Source organism: Colius striatus, chromosome 3 (assembly GCF_028858725.1).
Source record: "Colius striatus isolate bColStr4 chromosome 3, bColStr4.1.hap1, whole genome shotgun sequence".
NCBI lineage: Eukaryota > Metazoa > Chordata > Aves > Coliiformes > Coliidae > Colius > Colius striatus.
In genome coordinates, this window is record NC_084761.1 from 19,826,804 (window position 1) to 19,849,661 (window position 22,858).

Consider the following 22,858-nt stretch of genomic DNA (forward strand, 5'->3'; position numbering starts at 1 on the left):
CTCAACAGCTGCTCTAGGAGTAAAACCCATTCTGAAAAGTGCCCTGGATTTCAGACAAGGAAATCGCAACATGACAGTGGAGAGAGGGTTTTTGTTTTGTCATTTACACTGAAAGACTGTGAAGAACCAGAAGAGCAAAGTCATCTCTTTGTCTGTAAACTGAGGGCAAGTGATAGTCAGAGCATCAGGCAGGTCAGGTGTATGTGCAGGACCCAGTAGGTCTCACAAATTACCAGGGTTTCCCTAGTTTGTTCCTCCTTTTCTGCTGGGAAATGGTGTCCAGGCAGATTGTGAGGCCTCTGCATATTTGTCCAAGATTTCTACATGTCCTATAGATGAGTCAGGGCATTAGATCTCCTGAAATCACAGCCATTTCTGCAACACATGTATGAACCTCCAGGCAGACTATCTATTTCTGAGTCACGGTGAGACAGTATCTGTTCTATTCATCTGGCTCTCATTTGGGTGCTATGCTCTTTAAAAAAAGCAGACTGCTCAAACGACTGGCTAGACCTCAAAGATAAGAAAGAGAGGTTTTGCTTTTCCTGTGGGGCAGAAGAGACTGTGCAGTTTACTGCAATCCAGAGCCACAGAGTTATCAGAAAGCAAGCCCCTGCAAGGAGAAGGTGTCTGTGCGTAGCAGGGAAGGGTTACTGACGATGACAGCTCTTACTTTCAACCCACCCTTTGTCCTTTTGGTTCTACTCAAGAAGTTAATTACTCTAGTTTATGTTCTAATATAACCAGAGTTTTAAAGCCTTGTTGGTCTTTGGAGAGCTGATGATACAGAGAAGGCCTAGGCAGAGCCACCTCAAAACTGTGGCTAACCTGGGATCCTGCCACAGTTGCAGACAGTCTATGTATGTGTTTGGAGATGCCTCGCTTGTGCTGCACTGCGGAGGCCCTGGAGGGACAGGCAGAGGCCATCGCCGCCCATGCCTCTATGGTATGCTACAAACATGGGAGTTGGTCTGAAACCAGCAGCAGCTTTGCATATTTTGAAACCTCTGTTCCTCCTCTGACGACATATTTCAGGCAAATACAGGCTCCCTGGTGCTGGACCATTTGCTCCAGTGCTGGTGAGGTGATGGAGCGAATAGGAAGGAAGGTTCAGGAGTGCAAGGCACAGAGGGGCAGCTAAGAGAAGCAGAGCTTGCCAGACTTGGCTTTAACAGCTGCGTTGACAACACCTTGGGATGGGAATGGCTGTTTTACCCAACTACCTCCAGCATAGCCCTGACTAATGGCATTGCACTTCAGTAATGGATGTGGTGTCCTTGCTTTCTGCATAGACAGTATTCGTGCAGTATTCAACAGCCTCAGCTGTGACTACTGCTGGATCGATACAAGCAGCTGACCCTTCCAGCCATCACCTGCAGAAAGGAAAATACGTTACAGCTTTTTTCAGGCAAACCTTTTCCAGAGAATGAAAAAAACTTTTGCAGCACCCCTCTCGGTCTCCTTCCTGCCTTGAGTAAGCTGGGCCTTACAAAGACTGCAGCTGCCTCTGTTTTGTGTTGGCAAACATCCTGTCACCCTAGTCAAAACTGGCCAACCTGTGAAACACACTTCACATCCAAAGGACAATAAGTTGCTTACAATAATCCAAGTGTTGCACACCATTTGATACCAGAGCTGTCCACTGTTCCTGCATGACTTAATTTTCTAAGTAGTTTGGGATGCAAAATGACTTAGGCACTATCTTCCTTTTAGTGCCAGCAACTTGTCAGATATCAGGTGACTGACCCTTTCAGAGTACCCAGAGTTAGGTGCATGGGAAAATGTTACCGCAGTGCTTCCCCTTCTCTATCTAATTCATAGAATCATAGAAGCATAGAATCATTTCATCTGGAAGAGACCTTCAAGATCAAGCCCAGCCTTTGTCCTAGGCCTGTCAACCACTAGACCAAGAGACGGGATTTCTATCTTTCTTTGGAGACAAGTTAGATGCAACACAAGAACACCAACCCACCTGCTGCATAGGTCTGCTGCTTGGTGTCTCGTCATGTCTCTGTCTCCCTGCCTGGCTGAAAATGAGTCCCTAGCTGCACAGCATGTTAGTGGGTGCTTGCAGAGAGCAGAGACTAAACAAAAAGCCCAGAATCCTGCCTCTAACAGTGTCTGAAAGGCAATGGGACAGTGCAAGTGCAGAGCACTGGGCCAAAGAGCCTACACCATTCGTCTGCTATCGCGTGTCTCAGGGTCATCTTCAGAGGGAGGCGGTACTTCTGCCTTTGCAGTCAGCACCTTTCACTGGAGTTCTCCTTTCACTGGCTCTTTGATTTTAAAGCCATTTATATTCCAAGCCAATCTGTACTAAAAATAGGTTTCCTTACTAAGAATGGCACTGGCATTACTCACTTTCTGCTACCTTCTCATCTCACATTGCCACACCTCCAGCTGGAGGAGTGTGCTGCAGTAATCATCCACAACTATGTGCTTCTGTGAGTAGGTTTTGAACCTTTGCCATCCTTTGGAAGCTCCCACTGTTTTTTCTTTCATGTGCTAATACAGTTCAGTGGCTTATCTCCTTTCACATCCTTGGGGCACACCTCTGTGCAGACTGTATACTGACAACCCAACCAAGTGGGAAAAAAACACAGGAGATACAGTTGTCCCCCTCCCTCCCCCTTGCAATCCAGGCCAATCTGCAGCTCTCAGCTGAAAGGGATGCTGTTCTTACTTGCATTCAGGAAGAAACAATTTGCTCTCCCTGGAAGCTACTGCATCCTTTGGCTTTGACAGTCAGTTGCTCCACTCAGACTGCTCATCAATTACTAGCAAAGAGGCTTCTGGGCTTTCCTAGTGGGAGGTACACTTTTCCAGCTCAGTTTCGCCAGATGCAAAGCATTTCTGCAGGGTATCACTCTTCCTCAATCTGCCTGGAAACCAGAGGGTGTGGGAGGTGGGACATACCTCTGGCCAGGTCTAGCTGTGTAGTTAAACGAATCCTATACAGGGTTTTGTTTTCCTTTTTAGCATTCTTTTGAGTTTTTTGCACCACTTTCAAGTGCGGGAATGTGTTTCCTGCTGCTGTCCACAGCAGAGGTACAGGCAGTGCCAGAGCTGACTCTCATTTATTTGCTCTGATAAGGGGTTAAATATGCACAGGTAAACCTGGGCGTATGTTCATAATGCAGGTGGCAGTGATACTTTAAAGGAAGCACCTTTCTTTGTTCCCTTAATGATTCATTCATTGTGAGTGTGGGAATTAACCTATATAAATTTTTTTGCCACTAAGTAGATACACCTAGATCCTGAAATAGTGGATGGGTGAGAACCAGTTACAGAGACTCTACATATTGTCCTGGTAGCATAGAAAGAAATAAACGTGCAGCAGTAGCCTGAGAATAAAAGGCTGCATGGCATTTCTCACGGCAAACGCTCTTCACCTTCTGTTCTCCAGTGACTCACCAAAAGTCCTACAGGGCTGCAACTGGCACTTCTGAGAAAGGCCTGTCTTGACTGAGACCTTCAATTAGGCCCTCTCTTCTGGGGGCTAAACTCAGACAGCTGGAACTGTGCATGAGTGTAACTGATAGGGCTTAGATTCAGCAGTGAGCTCAGGCAGCTGCATTACATTTGCAGCAGCACTGGGAGGCAGGGGTGAGACTGCATGAGGAAGCCAATATGAAAAGGAAGGCTGCCTTTCCAAGCCTGGCTCAGTGCCCCCTTTGTAAGCTGCAGCTTACACCTCATCAGCTGAAAGGTGGAGAAAAAATGGGTTTATATTTAGGGCACTTCACTACAGAGAATCTGTCTCACTCACACCTAGCTAGACGAGGAAAGAAACCTTTCTGGGAGGCTGTGCAGAGAGAGGCTGAAATTGCCAGACTAACTCTTGTGCTCCTAGTATTCTCTGATTCTTTTGGCAGAACCTTTAAGGCTCAATAAATGAGGGCTGACCAGTCTAAGATTCTTTACAGAAGACAGATCAGTTTGGTTTATCCACTGGAAATTATTAATCACATTAGCACCTGAGGAGCTGTGCATGAGGCAATGGTCAATGCCCTGTTTCTGGTCTCCTATGGCTCTGAAAGGAGGTCACACAGTAATATTGTTGCCAGAGTGATGAGGTCTTGGTTACTTAATCTCTTCAAGGTAGGGTCCATAGGTTGAGGTAACGACACAGACACTTCAAAACCTGGCTGTGTCTTGCTGGCACCTCCAGCCAACCTTCCACTCTTGGCAACAGCTAAGAGCACGCCGCTTCGGACAAAAAGTGAGGAAGAGCTTAGAGAGCATTAGCCTGAAGGACACAGCAAAGAGGTCCGGGAGAGGCTCACCATCACACTGAAGTTGGTCCAGGATATCAGAGCAGTGCTATTACACTCATAGGACCCTTAATGGACACAAGTGAGTCACAAAAGTTAGAGACACATCCACAGAGGTGAGTCTCACAGGAGATCCACAACTGTCAAGTCTTTGTCCGTGTCAGGGACAAATTCCCTGCTTAGCTGTCCTGATTCTCTGAGAAGGCATAGCACATTTCACAGATCTGACAAAGGCTAGTGAGAAAAAGATGCTTAAAGGTCTGAAGGACTATCAAGCTCAGCTTCCCAAGGAAGGGAAAACAGAGGACTGGGCTTCCTGGGGAAACAAACTGCCACTCACAGCTCAGAAGGGCATGTGTACTGACTGGGGGGAACAGCAGGCGGTGTGCTCAGTGGTGCCACACTGCTTGCAGGACAGAGACTACAGCAAGGAGGAACAAGAGATACCAGGAGGCTGTGGCACAACAGCACAGACAAAATAACCCACCTCCAGTGGCACTCTTCTGCCCAGTGCCCTGTCATTGTGCTCAGTGGCCCCAGTCACTGTGGCCAGGCCTCTGAGCTGCAATAAGCCACGTGAGCCACGGCAGTGTATCTGCAAGCAAATGTCCTCTGAGAGGCCAGGCAGAGATGTCATACAGTCCACTGCAGAAGGCACAGCCACTCAGCACAACACACTCTCTTGTGTGGCATGTCCTGTTTCTTCCCAAGACATGTACAAGGTCACCAGCTCAGCTGTGCTCATGGGTGATATCATCTGTTTAACCAGAAGCCATCCCAGATGCTTTGCATTGGAGACAGCTTTTCCGATTGTCAAGCACAAGGTGGGAGGCAGAAGAAGCAGTTGCCAAGGCTTCTCTTTGCATAGGTTGTGGCATTAGTAGCAAAGTGCCTTCGTCCAACACCTTCTTCCTCCTCTCCTGGCAACCGTGAGCCTTCCTGTACTTCACTTTGAGAGCTACTATGTTTCATAAACAGGCCTGAGGGTTTGTCTGCTGCCTGTCCCACTTCCTTCAAAGCACCTGAGATCAGCTGGGCTGGAATGTCTGCCCATATCATGCTTCTGTGCTGCTTGGATGGGAGACGAAAACTCACCTGCTGAGTTTGAAGATGGCTTCTCGCCCATAGTCTTGGGCTCCCAGTTTAACTCATGTTACTGTTGCCAGACAGGCCTCCCAAATCACCACGTTGACTCCAAAAACCTGAGAGGAAACAGTAAGGCTTTCTGTTTTCAGAAGTCTTTAGGGTAACATTTAGGTCACACACTGCACTTCATCTCTTCTGGTCCTAGGGCCCATAAATGTCCTTGCTCAAAATAGGTATGTGAAACTTTAAGTTCTCAGGCCATGCCTCCAGGCTAGGAGGCAGTCCTTTCTGCAATACACTATTAAGCATCTCAAGAGACTGGGTCCCTGGAGGGACTGCCTCATCTAGTCCTTCATAGGCAGCTGTAGATACTTAGATTTGATATGCATGTGTACAAACATGTGTAAAAAATACTTTAAGCTCCTACAAAGCTTCATATTGAAACACTGTTAATAAAGAAGACCAAAAAACTACAACTGTTTTCTCCTTGAAGCACCATCACTTATGGAAAGGTTCACAGTCAAGTCATGAATGTTGATAATCCTGCACAAAGCAATCGGTCCGAGACATCCTTTCTGAGAGGCTAGAGTGCTTTCCATAAAGTTATCTGTGCCATCAGCTGTTAATCAGCACAGACCAATTGATTTCATCTTCCACTAAACAAGGGCCTGGCTCATCTTTGTTTTGGTAGATGTTTGTCTGTGATAGTTCTGCAGCCACGATGGTGAAAGATAGTACGACTTGGTAGCATTTTTAGTGCTGTTTCACTTGCCATTTCACTCTGTCACCAGGTTTTGGGCCCAGAGAAGGGTTAATCCCTTCCATGTTTTTGCCAGGCAACAGCTGTTCTAATTTCAGGATCCTTGGATCACCCCAGTTTTGGTGAGGTAAGTGGATTTCCTTGCAGGAACTCCTGTGGGAGGAGCTTTGGGAAAACCAGTCAGGACTGGTCCCACCAGCCCCAGGAACATTCCTGCTCCCATGCTGGTGCAACTGGATCCAGTCTCCTGGTAGACCAACTGGCTGCTTTCCAAAGAGCTCCCTCCAGACTGGCTGCATGCTGAGCCCAGACCAGGGGACGGCCGTGATGAAATTTGAGCAAGGGGACGAAAGGTTTTCGGCCTTCATTAAAGTTGGGAACATTTGATGAAGATAATGCTTGTTATTAATTGGCTCCTCCCATGAAAACACAAGCTGCCTTGTTTTGCTGCGAGTTTACCATCCTGTGGAGCATCTCCCCAGCACCAGTGAGACCGTGGATGTTGAATCACAGCGTTGAACCGTAGCTCAATCACTTGGACGTACGAATGGGATTCAGAAACTGTTGTGCAACATCAGCATGTCATGGTAAAGCACAGAGTTATTTCAGTGGCAAAACTCAGTCTACTCCCACTGGGGATTCAGTGTCTAACAGCTTTATGTGGCATGCTCTGTAGCAAAGTATGGAGCTAAATGCATCCTGGAGATGAGACAGCTGAATGGTGGGCATGGCTTAAGCACATGCCAGAACCAGGTACGACCAGAAACGGTATTTGAACAGAGAAAGATGCAAATTCAAACTATGTGCTTAAAGCACATTCCAGGTGCCCCAGGAAGGCCTCAGCTACCTATGGATGTCTTCTAAACAAAAGCAGCTATTAGCACAAGCCAACAGCATTTCAACAAAAATAGTTATGAAAAGCTTTAATGGTGTCTAAAAGCAGAATTGTTCAGACCCCAGCAAAAAGATGGGATCTTCTGAACACCGATTTCTTTGAGCTCCCTCTAAATCGATGAAGAAACTTACACTGATGCTACCAGGACTGAGATGAGACAGCACTGATGGCTATCAAGCTCCCACCATCACCATTCACCACCCCTTCACAACTTTTCTTGTGATATTTTTGCTAACAGACACACGTTGTTGAGTCTTACACTGCTTGCTAATTAGCATTGCACTGAGTGATTTCTTATGTAAATCACACCAGCCCACAGAAAAACCAGTTCAATTCCAGTCTGCATTGCTGAGATGGACAAAGAACAGCGGAAAAGAAGTGCTAATGATTTTTTTTCCTTTTCTTAGAAATAGAAAACCAAGAACCAGGCATAAAAGCAGTAACTGAGTATCTTCCACTGCAAGTAGAATTGCCCTTTGAATCTGCAGAGTGCCTGCTCCAGACACAAAATTCCCCTGACTATCTATATGCAAGTGCCATCACCAAGCTTGTATGTACAACAGCAGCTTCTGCACATCTAATTAGAGGTTTGAAACTAATGAGCATTTCTCTCTAAAGGCCTCATGTCTTCTTTCATATCTTAACTTTATCTTTTAAAGGCATGGCTGTGTAGTTCATGACAAGGTATCTTTTCTACATGGTGTCTCATAAACTTAGAATGTGACTGAGAAAAAGAAGTGTGCAGCCATGCTAAGGGGATCCTTCTTCTTGCTGCTGCTGATACAAGCTTCTCAAAGGCCTAGAAATGGCTTCTGGTTTTATCCCCATCCCAATGTGCATCGCTGTGTCAGTATCCCATCAAGCTTCTCCTCTGCTGCAGACCGGTAAGAGGTGCTTATTGCTGAGCCTACAAAAGGCATTGGAATGCTGGCACCAGAGTATGCACTTACAGAGCCTAGGGGCCATGTCTTAATATGCCTTGCTGTACCTTGCTATAACTTTCCTTAGTATTTGCAGTGGTGCGAGAGAGGTATTGGCTAAATTTAGCACTTGAAGAGCTCCTTCACAGGTGGTAACAGAGCTCATGGGAATTATCCTAAGTAAGTCTTTAAAACTGAAAGGGAAGTTACTATTTTTCCATGGCAGGGGTATTTGTTGGGAAGCCATAATGTAAAAACTTGTCCTTATTCTGTCCCGTTTTGCTCTCCTCTACTACTCTATCCTTCCACCTCGCCCCTGCTTCCAGCTGATTACCAACTGCTACTATCTTTTTCAGGCAATATGCGAGTGCTTGTGTAGAACATCTGAACAGGATTAAGACACATAGCTTCTGTTCATGTTCTTGAAAAGCTTTTATCATAAATAAGAGCGACTAAGACCTGACAGGGCATTTGTTGCCCTAAGCCCTAGTTTGGTTTTGCTCTGTTCTGCTCCACCCAAGAGGTATCTGCCTTTCATCCCTGACAGTAATCATCTCCGGGCATAAGACAGGAAAGCGTCTTTAACTGGAAGGAGACAGATCCAGAAGAGGCAGATGGGGTATGAAAGCAATGCAGACAGGTATCAACGGGAGCCACACTAACTCTATGCCTATGGAAATTACATTTGAAAGTTTCATTTGCAACTCTTTCTACTTGTATTTTCCGTGTGTACCTTTAATCATTTCTGAACATAAATCACACTGCTTAGAGATGTGAGGACAAAGGATACAAGAGGAAGAAAAGTCTTGTGGCTAAAACTTGGGACAGCTACCAGGTTCAGATCTTGTTCTACCACCACCAATTCCCTTTAAAATCCCAGTAGTGAAATAAAGAGTGGAATGCAGATCTGACAGCACATCACATGATCTGGATTGTTCCTGAGCCTCTAAGATCCTACACTGACAGGAGCTGTAGATGTTCTTATAGAGACATTTTAAAATATATTCATTGCTTTAGACACCTACAAGTCATTTCTGCTTCCACCTTTTTTTCACTATTCATCTGCACGGCAAAAAGAACAGAACTGATGCTAAAGCATATACTTCTGGAAAACCAGCAGGCCCCAAGCACCATCCATGAACTAAGTCAGTCTGTAAGCAACTGCTGTGTGATAACCAAACACAAAGTCATTGCTATCTGTGTCAGGAAAATCCCACTCAAAGGAGGAAGCAATTTTCCACAGTCTGGACCAAAGAGTCACTAGGCAAGAACTTCAAGGCAGTCATAAGTAACGACAGTGTTATCTGACCTACTGTGCACGGAATGAGGGTATGACATCTAGGTTAACACATGTTGGAAATGCTGGATTAGATCAGACTCTCAGATTGTTTAGCTTTGGGGGTTTTTTTTGTCCCTAAATGCAAAGAGAATCGGATGCATTATTTCAGTCAAAAAAGCTGAGCTGAGAAGTGTTTTGTTTGGGTTATTTTTACTGAATTAGATACAAAAATATATATATTTCTGACACAAAAATATATGAAAATTTGTTCTTTCTCAAGAAGAACTGCTATTCTTCCTACTAGGAAAATCCAGTTTGAAAGCATTTCTTAACCTTGGACTTAAGATGTCCCACCTCACAGGTTTCCTTTGGCTGAGAAAAGCACAAGTCCTGCTTCCTTGGCTCTGGGCCTAGGTCCACACAAAGCAAACAATAGCTGTTTCCCTCTGACATTCACAGGCATACCTGTCTCAACCAAGCAAACTCACGAGTCATAGGCAAAGCCAGACCTGCAGCAAATGAGGATTACTCGCTCAAGGAAGGTGTAACCAGCAGAGGAACGAAAGGTATGTACAGCTTTGTTCACAAAATGAGAAGGAATCAAGGTTTGCTTATTAAAGGCTGCCTGACCCTTCTGTCCACTCTCTGATCTATCTCATGTGATCAGATTCCAACACTGACACTGACAACTGGCTCTCACTCCTCAAGGAAGCTCGCTCACTGCATGCAGCTGTCACAAAGAACACGAAGCCATGGCTTCCTATCAAAGGGAACACCTCAAGAGCCAAGTGATTGCAGGATTGTTCACTGAAGCGAGACATACCGCTAGCGCATCAAGGAAACCTCTTCAAAGAGAGACAAGCATTTGTCCCACATAACAACCTTCCCCTTAGATATATTTACTCAAGTACTTCACTCAAGTATCTGCAGTGCTAACAGGCTAGGTAAGTATATTGATATAAAAACCACCCAAAGTTATTTTCAGAATGCAAAACTTATACCAGTTACTGGAAATGGCATCTAACAACTCAAAGGTGGATTTAGGCAAACCGCTGCACAACATCTACCTGTGGCTGCTGCCAGTAAAAACAACTTCAGTCATCAATGTATATCTGAGCTTACTGAGGAAAACATCCTAAATTCCACCTTTTTGATGATACAGAGAACTTGACAGCAGGCCACGACTCAAAAGAAACACCTGCTACTGCTCTGAGGGAAAAGTGGCATACTGGCAGGAAGGTGGGAGAAGTCCAGAAGTAGACAGGAAGCTACTCTGACCATAGACAACTGCAAAATACTCAAAAGCTCCATGAATACACAGCTAAGAAAAACATCATGAGGCTGTTGTTTTGGGTTTTTTTTCCTACAAAATGCAATAATTATGGAGAACAAAACATTTGGAGAAGAAGAAGGAATTGTGCAAGCAGACATCATCCTCACATTACCAGAATTCTTGGACAATGATCCAGATATTGAAAATATCTTGCAAAATCAACCATCTGTGCAGAAAATTGTGCAAGAAAATCAGGCTGCTCTTCCAGGTCTCAGCTGAGGCAGCTACCAGTGACAAGGATATAGAAGCTCTCTTGTCCAAGTAACGTTGCCACCGCAAGGTCAAGAAAGATCTGGAAGTATAATGTACTAAGAAAGTGTGAGACCAGAAACCCAGACATGCTTAGTAGGATTAAGGTACATCCATGGTGAGGGGAGCAGGTTAAAGTCAGATGATGTGTATAGCCTGAAGAGCAGATCTGGCTGTGCAGGATCAAAATAAAAATTATCTTGGGCCTTGCCCTGCAGCAGATCAGATTTGCTTGTCGCACAAGTAGAGCATCCCTGGACAGCAAGAGACTTCCAGAGATATAGTTCCACCCGTTAGTTGCTTTTGGGTTTTTTTAAGCAAACAACCCACCAGACACCGTAGGCCTCGATGGTGCCTGTGCAGGCAGTTTACATTAGGAAGCTGGCAACAAGACGTTATTAGTCAGGGATATAGTTCAAGTAGGAAAAAGAAATAGAAATTCCTGCTTGCTAGAAGTTGTAATTGATGAAAAACATAATTCAGAGATTTTTTAAAAAAATGCAAACCCTACATCAGTTGTGAATGCACAATTAGCTATGTCATTCCTCAACAGGGAGATCTGCCCTCAATTCTCTGCATGAAAGGTCTCCAAAAGGAATTCCCTCAGCAAACATAGAAAACAGTTGATGGTACTCAGCAAGCCATCACAGGGAACATGGGAAGTTCCCTGTCTAGCACAAGACAGCAGTCATCTCTTGGGCACAGAAAAGCTCTGCTAAGAAGCACTATAGCAATGCTGGATGTGACTGAATCACAGTAAAAGTCTTATAAACAAAGATGTCGGTGGTTGCCCTACCTCTCAGAAAATCTGGCTGTAACCTAAGTCCTTAGAGAGGAAGAAGTCTTCCATGAAGCCTGCCCTCATCTAAGGAGACCAAACAAGGATTTTCCTTCCTCATTATTGATCAAAGTTCAAATCCAATCCAGGACACCACTAGCTGATGCTCAGCTTTTCCATAGTCCAATCTGCCAGAAACAGTTCCGCTGGGCCTCTTCAGGTCCTAACTGCTTATTTTTTCAAAATATCCTCCAGCCAACTCAGTAATCAGTGTATGAAAAATATATAACACACAGAACTTAAAAGTTACACTAGTAGCTTCTGTTAGTCTTTCAAATTGAGGAGAGAAGAAGGAAAACAGTTTAGTTTCCTGTGCTAGCATTGGTTTAGCCATCAAGTAGAAAACCTAATATTTACTTTAGAAAGAAGACTGGAGATAAAAGAGTCTCATGGCTTTCAAATGGGAGTTTTAATCCATCCCCTGTCTCACTATGCTATGGCTTGCTTACCACTGAGATTGAGCTTGTTTACTCCAAAGCAAAAAGCTTGGCATGACCGACAGAAACAGTTTTTCTTGCCAGAGCTCTAATAGCAAATGTCTGTGGAAAAGCCTCTTGGAGAAGTACTGTTTACCTTGCTGATGAAGCAAGTTCCCTGGAATGAAGCCTTGCAATCTTCCCAAGCAATGTTGCAATACACTTACCTGTACCTCAGCTACATAACCATACGGGCTGCTCTCAGTCTGAGAACTGCTTGGCTAACTCAGGAGGCCAAGGCAAATGCATCTCAGCTACTTCACACAGGCCTACGCTCTGCTCTTAAACTGGGTCAGCAGTTTGGGTGCTAACTGAAAACAGTTGTTCCTCTTCCTCCTCCCTTCAAGCTAACCTCCAGCCACCAGCACCTCTTGAAGATGCTTTTGAGAAAAGAACCTCAAAACAAGGTTCTCAATTTCCCCAACATCCATTTTTCCAGGCAATGCTGAACTTGGACCTCAGCCCACTACTAGAAGTGTCTAGAGGGAACATCAGCATCCAGTTGGACCTGTAACTACCTAAGGAGGAAAAGAAATTCAACATGGACTGTGGGGGCCTAGGCTCCCTTTCTGTTTAAGAAGTCCCAAGCTTGAGGCTATTTTGCTTTTCCTCATTTATTTAAGATTGAATTTCATTTAAGATCAAGTTTCAACCCACTGTCCAAACTCTCTGTGCCCATAGAGATGAAAGGTTCTTTCCTCTCCCCTATCCCCATCTCGAGTTCAGTGCAGAGTGCTAGTCATTGACTCAAAAACCATTTGAGACCTCACTTTCAACAAGGTGCCTCACTTAGTCCCTCCCTAATCCAGTAACTAAAATTAGACTCCTTTGTAGTTGAACTAAATAGACTTCCTATTGAAATAGATACTTGGAGTGGCATATTTTGTTTACAAACAACTTGCACTCCTGTGGGAACACCAAGCTCGTATTTCACACATGACTGTAGTTCTTCACAGCCATACTTTGTGCTCATGTTGAAATCCCTGCTTTAAAGAGAATCCAAGCTCTAATTTCAAGTGTTTACATGTACTCCCAAAAGCAAAAAAAAAATCTTCCCATGATTAGGTTATGTAAAAAGTTTAATTATAAAATAAATAAGTTTGTTATGGAAACATTAAATATTAAATACAGTAATAAATATTTACACATTTACAGATATGACTTGACAAGTAATGGTGTTTCTCTGCTACCAGAAGAATTCTGTTCTGTTTATACAGAACATAGTCACTCTTCCAAGAAGAAACTGAACTCAAATAATACTCAGTGCTCAAGACTGCACAGACAGTTCAAGAAACAAAGGACACCTGGGTGAGTAAAGTTTGAGGTAAGTCGAGTTCTTCACACCAGAAGGTAGAACATAAGAGAGACGACTGCTTGCAGAGTGTCAGTGCATGAATTCAATTCCTCAAAGGAAGAGGCTCTTGGTCAACTTCAACTGACTGAATCTGATATGAAGCATTTTACACTTTTAAATGCTGCTTAAAGCAGCATCAAGTATCTGGGTAACAGAAGTAGCTTTGTGTTTTAACAGATGGGTCCAGGCTTATCAGCTTGTCTGAGGCATGGATCTTCTCCTTCAGATACAGGACTTGAGATATCACATTTACTGTCTCAGCATCCTGAGGAGACTAATTTTCACTCAGGGTAGCATGCACACAAATGGATAGCTCCACTCACACAACGAGTCCTACTGAATTCAGAGGGATTACTTTCCACACATACAGTAACAGAGCCCAGGTGTGGCTGACAAAGATCTGTCACCAACGCCCTGCAAGTCAGAACTAGAGATGAAGCTCTTTGAAGCTGATATCAACAGGGAGCACAGTGACAGCAGAATCAGGTTTTTCATCCACTGAGGTCTAGGGAGATAAGCCATCCAGTGCTCTTCCCTTTTTCACTTTAGGGGAGGGAAGGGAATTTTCTCCATCCATTCCTGAAAACTGCAACAAGCTCTCTCCATTACAGTTAGAGCTGTCAAAGCAGACTTGCTAACAGAAGAAAGTCCATCCACACAACAGTAGAGGCTGGAACTCCAGCACTGACAGAGAGGGCTCAGTAGCAGTTGTCTCCAGCAGGTCTTGATAGCAGGTCTTCTACCCCATGGCAGCAGCTCCTTCCACATCCTTGTGCCAAGATATAGTGGTAACTGTCCTCCCCAGAAAGCAATTCAGCAGCAGGTGGCACGTTGACATCTCCTTGCAGTAGCCTCTGTTTTGATGAATCAGGGCTTAGGGGCAACAGCTCCAGCCCACAGTGTTCAGGTGGATGTGTAAGGCAGGCAGAGGTACCCTGCAGCTTGGCAGTGGCCACATCAAAACTGTTCTGTAAGGGGCAGACCAGGCACATTAATCAACACCAAAGACAAGCACTCTGTGCTAGAACCAGGTCAAATCAACACCCAAGTCAAGTGGGTTAAGGATGTGCACACACATAAGGACATTCTGCTAGATACTCTTCAGCTTCAAGCAAGCTTTGAGCAAAGCACTCCAGTTGTCACTGGAAAAAGCTGGACAAGGTCTGTAGCTGACATGTGGAAGAGTAAAACCTGAGTCCTGACAGAACTTCTCATGACTATCCTTTATGACTTCCTCCTTCAGCTTGCAGTATAACTCCTATGCAATATGGATGCTTGAGTCTGCTGTTAGGTATACTTTTTCTCAGAAGTGACCAACTCACTTGCTCATTAAAATCCAATAGACTTCTCTCAGCAGTGATACAGCTAGGCCAAGGAGCTTAACACTCAGTTTCCGTAACAATATGAACCTTGACCAAAAGGCTATCTATAGTGCTCACAGAACTGCGAGCTTTGTCTTGGGTCTACAGCCTCAAAGCACCAGAAACTTCCTGATGTGTTGCAGAATAGGCAAGAAAATGCTCAGTACTTTCCTCACGAAAGGTGATGATTCACTTGGCTGCTGCACCATCTTCCATGATGGAAGTCTCCTGTGGTTTCCTGCACTAAACCTGCCTCTGCCCCAGACACTGGGACTTTTCCCTTAAGTCCACTTATCTCTGTACAGATTCCTATCCTCACTTGTTCTTTAAGACAGCAGCCAGAAAGTTAGAGCTGTTGAAGTACCTGCAAAACTTAGGAGTTTTAGGAAACTGGAAAACCAAGCCAGTCATTCACATGTAACAGGTGTTTTGAGGCACTTGTAACGCTAAATTGTGCTTTTAACACATGCACGTATTTCTCCTACAGAAAATTCCAGCCTGAAAAAAGGTGTTTCAAGTCAGCTTTCATACCTGTTTCTTCCTCATTTACACACCAACATGGCCATTTCTGTTTTCTTGTCGAAGTTTCTTCCTTTCTTCTTTCTCCTCATACTGGGGACACTTTTTCCTGACTCTGTGGAATTACACCATGTTAGAGGTCACTTTGAACTCCAATGTACATACTGCTGTTACCAGCCACAATATTCTCTACAGCATTTGAACTCATGTCCTTTGAGTCCTCAGGCAACTCCTCAGCAACATGAAGTTTCAAACAAGAGAGTTTTCAAACGTTCAGCATAAAGCAGTATCAGACAGTCTACGAGCTTCCAAATTAAGCACTTGGTAGTTTTGCTTCATACAGTCAAGGCTTCTTGGCTTAAACCAATTAGGTCACAAGACAAAGATGGTTTATCATTGGAACCGAGCAAAACACCAGAAGACTTTCGGGGGGGCAAATTTCCTAGTGGCTTTACTGAATCACTACAAAGACCAGACTATCTTCCTCCTCATCACAGCTGAGCCCTATGGACCTGGAAGTATTTCAAGTCCCTGTCCCCTTGATGTGTCCATTGAACATATCATAAGAAAGCTGTTTACAGATTTGGTCCCATGTTCTCCAGCCTTTTCTAGTAATTGTTCCCAACAGATCATCTAGCTTCTCTGGATGAAGGTACAGATTAATGAACACCATGCTTCAAGCTTGTGAGTGTTCAGAGCATGGAACAAATGCAACCTTATACCACAGCTTGCTCCAGAGACAATGATGATTTGCTCTTACAGTGCTACAGAACTGGTTCTCTCTCCTAGAAGCAAGGCATGAGGCAGTGTTCAGAGAACAGTCTCAGCATTCCTCAAGTTCAGAACTAAATATGAAGAAACAGTCAAATGACAAACGCACACCTTGTTCCCTGAATTACAGGAAATGGTACAGCACGTACCCAATTCACTTGGTGTACTTCATCAAGATCTAAAATTAGACTGAACTTTTGAGTTTCACCTAAAACATCCAAAGCCCTGCTGTGGTGGGGCTGCAGTGTCAGAACTACAGGACTGCTCCTGTACTCAGGGAATGCTGCAGTCAGGCTTGCCATGCTGACTCTCCAACCTCGGTCCAAACTCCTGCCGAACACATTGGCAAGAAGCAAAGGCACAGGCAGTGTAAGCTCCTGCATAGTGCTCTTCAGCAGGTGCAAAGAGTGATATACAGCTTGAAACACATACCCAGAAAAGTCCTTGCAATTTATTCACAACAGGACCCCAGATCCTGATTACCCATCACCCTAAACTGACAGCAATTGGTTTGGCTGAAACAGCTGTTCTCTCCATCTTAACAGCAGGCAGTGCAGTATTGGGGATTGATGGCACGTGTTTCCCCATTTGGTTCCTCACTAGTCTAAGCACTCAAGCCTAGCAGTCTCCATTAATAAATGGACAGTTGGAGCACCATTTCCTTCCCTGCAGCTGCACAGCCAGTTGTTGGATAATAGCCATGCACGAGGTTGTTACATGATTGCTTGCCACAAGAATTAGGGAAGGCATTGCTATGTCAGCATTAATGTTTCTCCTCCACTTCCTGCTGATGCTTTGCCATACTGTAACTATCCTGGCTGTGGAAAGAGCAGAAAGGCTCTTGTTTTAAAATATACAGGTCACAGGCTGTCCACAGCCAACAGCAAGAGGGTATGCGTATTTGCACAGTCATTTATGAAGTCCTCAGACCTTGCTTCCACCCTCATGACATAACCAAGCTGGGATAAGAACTTAGCCCTTTTGGATGACTTCTATAGTGGCAATTCAGATGAACTACACACATTTTGGGGCAACTCAACACAAGCCCAAATCATGCTTATGCTAGACAGTTACCAGAGAGTGTAATACTTACTGCACTATGACAATGATAAGCACAGTAATGAAGCTGATGCTTGAAAGCAGGACAGCTACCACTACCAACACAGTCTTCGAATAGTCTGCCACATCATTCTTCCTCTGAGTCTTCATGAACTGTTCACCACAGCGCTCACCAAAAAAATCCTGATGACACCTGCAAGTAAACATTAACACAAGTGCTTATCAGCTCTGGTGCTGTCTGGAGCCAAGGACACCCACACACATTCAAACCTCACTTAGACATCTTCAGAGTTTCCCATGAATCTCAAGATGCTCACTTCAGAGCATGTTCATGAAATGCAGTCACTGCTCTAGCACAAGGTTTGTCAGCATTTCAACAAGTCGAGATTAGTTTGGGCGTGATGTTCCAGGAAGACACGCCTTTTCATTCTTTTGGTTTGAGTTTATGACCAACTGATGAGTTCAGCATCTTGTTATGCATCTCAGATTCCATCATCACTTAATTTACATGGCAGAAAGATTCTCAGTCAAAATACAGCAGGAGATGGATCTACGCCAAGTTGACAGATTTTTTTTTTCCCGAGCCCTCAAACGCTACCGGCTCATGCCAATCGCATCTAACTCACAGGTACAAGCAACTTACTTGCAGGTCACCACCTGGAGATGTTCTCTGTATATGCATTCGCCATGGATGCAAAAGTTTTTGTATTCCATTTCACAGGGAGTCCCTTTCTTTTTGTTTTTCCCTTTGTTTTTCTTCCTTCTTGGTTTGACAGCGTTCTTCTCACCCCCTCTTTTTGCTGGCTTGGGTTTAACCACAGGTTCAACTGAAACAGGGAGAAGATGACTCAGTCTAGCAATGCTAAAAAGTTGGATTCTGTGAAAACTGAATTACAGAACTTGGTGAGGATAGTCGCTGCAGAAGAACTTGTCACCAAAAAGCATAGGATGCAAGTGAGCATGCAGCTGGGCACAAAGGTAGCAAGCTTAGAAGCTCATTAAGTGCAACTCTACCACCATCAAGTCCTGTGCAATGCAGAATAACAGCAGTACAAGCAGATGAGCTGAGAAAACTACCAGAGATGAAGAGCAGCAGAGCTGAAGGACTGGGACTCTTCACGGCATAAGATACTTGAGCAAATCTGTACAGGTTTACACAAAGATCTGTAAATAACATTGAGTTCACGCTGAGCCAGACCATCCACTAGTTTTGACTCAGATACAAGGGTTACAGGCTCCATAGCCCTAAACTCTCTCCTAGCATGAGTGACAAAATGCATTACAACTAGTTAGCCTACTTGTTTCTCCTAAATAACCTGCGGTGCCATCTTCAGCAGAAGATAGTTCATTTGCAGTTCTCCTACTTAAAGATGCTCAGTGCACTGAAGCAGTGAAGGCAAGACAGCCTACAAGAGTCGAGGAATTTGTTCTCCTGCTTACTGTTGTCCCTCATTATCTCATTAAAGCAAACGTCTAGAAGAGTGTGGTTTAACATGCCCATGTTAACTTAGCAGCCTTTGAATTTAAGTATTGGCAATTGCCTAGCTTGTTCTCCCCAGCAAAAGGAAAAGCCAGGATTTGTAAACTCTGTAGCTGATCCACACAGTAGTCAAAGCTCAATAGCATTGTTTTAGAGCATGCTGGTAGAACTTGGTTCTCTGAAGAAACAATCTCCTCACTGTTACCCACTAAGCAAGTCTTCTCAATGCAACACTGCTATTCAGGAGGAAAAGTTAATCAGGTGAGTTTGAACAAGTCTCGAGAACAGTCGAGCTATTTATGATACCCTTCAATTTCTCTACTGTGCTGTGCAAACCCAATGAAAATAATTCTTGGAAGACTAATATTTTACCCAGATCACTATGCACATAGGCAACCACCACACTAGGATGCAACTGGATCCAACTACTTCATAACCCCATTTTTCTAGTGACAAGAAAGGAGTCTGCAAAAAGCAGCAAGGTGTAGGTCACTGTTGTCTAGACGGCTGATCATTTTAACTTCTAGAGCAACAAGCCTGGCTTGAAGTTACTTAAAAGCAAGAATGCCTTCAGCAACCCGAAGTCTGATTCAAATGGTATAAGCTATATTAATATGTAAATGAGAAGCACTGTTCCTGCAGCAAAGTTTCCTACCCTTGGAAGCGTGAGCTTACTACTGACAGCCAAGGACCCTGTTCTGTCCAGTTCAACCTGATATTTAGGTTCACACTTTCATAATAGGTCATTTCCATTCTTCTCTCTTCAAGGCTCAGCTTGTCAGTTTGATCTCCATGCTCATGTCTGCAAGCTGCAGAGCCAGGAAAGCCATCCACAGCTGAATCATTAGAGCTTGAAGGCTCCACAGATAAATCTCATGCCAAGTAGAAGAGCTGGTCTGCAACCAACCACCTTTGGTAACAATTCTGGTTTTTGTGCAGTTATACAACGCTTAAGTCACCAAAGTAGTAGTTTTACAGGCTGAACTGCTCAATAACTCTTGACATTCCTGTTTCCCCTGGAGGTCTCCAACTCAGGAAAAAACTTCAGCAAATGTCCACAAATTCCCTAGACTGAGCATCTGGAGCATAGTCTCCCTTCACCTAACATATCCTTTAGTCTCATTCAAGTCTCAGGGTGTTTCTACAGGCAAAAAAGTAGCCAGATCCACCCTAAAGGGCCACAGCACATCAGCCTGCTGACATCTCCTGAGGTTCGAATCGCTTGTAGGTTCTCAGCTTGCATTACAATTGCACTTCAGCAGAAGCAACAAGATCCCCTCATCCCTATAGTCAGGTGGGCTATTCAGACCTTCTCACACCTTAATAAGTGGACAAATTACAATAAATTCACACAATACCTACTAGCGGTGAAATGTTGCCCGCATGATGCTTAACAAGCTTTCTTGCAGCCACTTCAGAGGTTTAAGTGTTTGCTTTCCCTGCAAGTTGTTTTAGTCAACTAAAGCCATCAAGTCAAAACTCCTAGAAAATCCTTGCAGCAAGAGAGAGAACCTGAGCTAAACACCACATTTTGGGCCAAACAGCCCCCATGAGCCCCACTGATGCTTCTATGCTAAGCAGGTGGTAGCTATCCCATCACAGTCTGCCTACCAGGTTCATCAGGAAAGCAGTGCAGCAGGCAATCAGCTGAGCTGCAGCTTCCACACACCCTAGTTGCAGTAATGTGAAGTTTTCCTCTCTGATAGCCTACTTTTACTGCCAACAGTTTCAAGCAGAAGCATGCTTTTGGCTTCACACTCTACGAGCAAAGCGCAGCGCCTCACAGAAGAGGTAAATCAGCAAACAGGTGGGACACCTCAGTCCCAGCCCCATCAAGCTGATAAGGCCCTCTCACGCCTGGCCCCGCAAGGGCTGCCGTCTCACCTCGGATCAAGTCGTCCACGATGTACTGGTGCACGGGTGGTGCCTCCTCGTACTCCTCATCCTCCTCGTAGTCGGGACCCGAGACGGCCTCGCCCTCGCGGGCCTCGGGCTCCCGCTGCCCGGGTAGACCCTGCCGCTCCGGTTCCGTGGCGTTGGGCGAGGACCCGGCAACAGGCTGGCACGCTGTAAGGGGACACGGCACCGTGAGCAGCGCTCAGATCCACCGACAGGCGACGACCCCCTCACCGCCTCACCTGCGGCCCCGACGGCTGCCGCGCGAGGCCCCCTCAGCCGCGCGCCCTGCCCTGCCCCGCTCCGCTGCCCTCCCGCCGGCCCCGCACGCACCTGCCAGCACGGCCAGCGCGGCGACCAACGCCACGGCGCGCATTGGTGGTCCCGGGGCGGGCGGCAACAGAAAGGTGAGTGTCGTGACAGAGAAGCGACGCGTGTCGCGACAGGTGGCGGCGGGGCGCAGCGGTCCATGAGAAGCCGCCCGCCGCCGCCGCCGCCTTTATAGGCGGCCGCCGCTCGCGCGCCCAGACGTGGAGCGGCGTCAGCGGGGCGGGGCGGGGCGGCAGGTGAGGGCGGCGGGCGGTGCTCGGCGCATGCGCGGGAGCTCGGGCTGGCCGGGGCCGCGCAGCAGCACCGAACGGGCCCGCTCCCGGGCCCGCGCCCGCCGCGGCCCTGGGGCGGCGGGAGGTCTGCCGCAGTAAAGCGGGTGCTCGCCCTTGGCCTGGGTCCCTGTGCGTTTGCTCGGGCAGAGCGTGAGTAATGACTGAGTAACCAGCAGAGAGGAGGGTGGGCACGCATCCAGGCACGGCAAATGTGCTCGTTCGGGGCACCTGAGCTCCTGATTGTTACAGTAGCCCATAGCTGAGGGCATCTGGCCGTGGATGCGTGGCCTGAGCAACATGTTTGTGTAAGGAAGCATGGAGCAGGGCCTCTTTTCATGGAAAAAACTAGGGCAGTGGGTTGTAAAGTGCTGGTGTGGTGTAAGAAGCCAGAAAGGCCCTGGGAGGGGGTGAGGATGAAGGACGGATGAGTATCCCTCCACTCTGGTCCCCAAAGGCTCAGCATCACATGGCGGGGCAAGAGGGCAGCAGGGGCAATGCTGCCCAGCCTTGGGAAAGCAAGGTCCAGTGGCCTAAGTGAACAGGGCAGGATTGCTACTCATGGTTCAGGAAGCCGATGGAGCCTTTGCTTGAGGTGGATAGGATCCAAGTTAGTCAGTCTCTACATCTTCTCCTGTCTTCCTCGTAGACCAAAGGAGGATATGTGGCTCCCCTATCCTCCAAATACCTGAATGTGCCGATCCTGAGAAGTGAAACCCAAGAGCTCCCGAAAAGAAGTGGCCAGGTTGGTCACTCTGATGATAACCTGTTACAGATAGACCCGTCAAACCTCCCTCAGCCCCTTTGTGGGTAGTGCAATTAAAACTGATCATCTTCAGCTGACAGCTTTACTGCTGGGGAATTTTCTATAGGTGCATTTCTGCTCGTTTCCCATGCATTTTCTCATAGTATATACAGCAAAGATGAATCCCATTTGGCCACTGCAGCCCTGGGACAGAGAGTGCTTGGTCCAGCTGCAGCACTTGCAGGCAGCACCCAGGCTTCAGCTCAGTCAGCATTTGGGTCACTCAGGTGTTCCAAAGGGCCCTCTTTTTCCCCTTAGATCTGAGGTCCTTTCCCACACAACTCTTGTAAGTCTCAGGGCCTGGCATTAGCAGAGGCCAGGTCCATGTGTGGAGTTCCTCCAATGGCTTGGACTTGGGGTCTCTCCTGTTGAGACGTGGGGTTGATTGTGTGAGAATGACCAAAGGGAGGTTTTGTAAGCTGGGAGCTTTTTCCTTCCTCTCCCACGCTCAAGGCCTGTCCCAGCTAACTCAGCAAGGGCTGCAGTTTCCCTCCCGAATTTTCTTTTTTTTGCAACTAAAAATGAAGTTTTTCACCCTTTTTGTTTGTTTGTTTGTTTGTTTAAATCAGAGATCCACTGGAAATGTCTTCAGTTAAAGTTTTTTATATTCAGTCAGAGGAACATAATGAGCACTGCCTATTTCAGCCCCATGCTTGACAAACTGCTAAGCAGCTGAAAGGAGAAGCTTAGCAGGGGAAAGGTTGAATGACCCAGGTGCAATTGCCCGTGTTACCTGCGCTGTTTGGAGACCAAACATAGCATATTCCACGCCTGACTCACTATGTTCCCTCTCTCTTCAAATCTCCAGCTGATGGCTCCGGCTCACTGTCTGGCAGCAGCAGCAGCAGCAAGGAATTTGGCTCCGCATTCTTTGAATTTGCCAGGCATTTTGCCAACTTCCTCC

General features: G+C 45.9%; 1 protein-coding gene across 1 annotated transcript; it reads right to left on the minus strand.

Annotated features, from left to right (window-relative positions):
- Positions 1-13,272: 13,272 nt before the first annotated feature.
- Positions 13,273-21,031, minus strand: AREG (amphiregulin). The gene is made up of 6 exons (XM_061993353.1): positions 20,884-21,031; positions 20,539-20,721; positions 17,818-18,001; positions 17,209-17,367; positions 15,357-15,459; positions 13,273-14,432 (listed from the first exon to the last, which is right to left on the minus strand). The coding sequence occupies exons 1-5, from the start codon at positions 20,924-20,926 to the stop codon at positions 15,372-15,374; spliced, it is 657 nt and encodes a 218-aa protein (XP_061849337.1). The 5' UTR covers positions 20,927-21,031; the 3' UTR covers positions 13,273-14,432; positions 15,357-15,371.
- Positions 21,032-22,858: the final 1,827 nt, after the last annotated feature.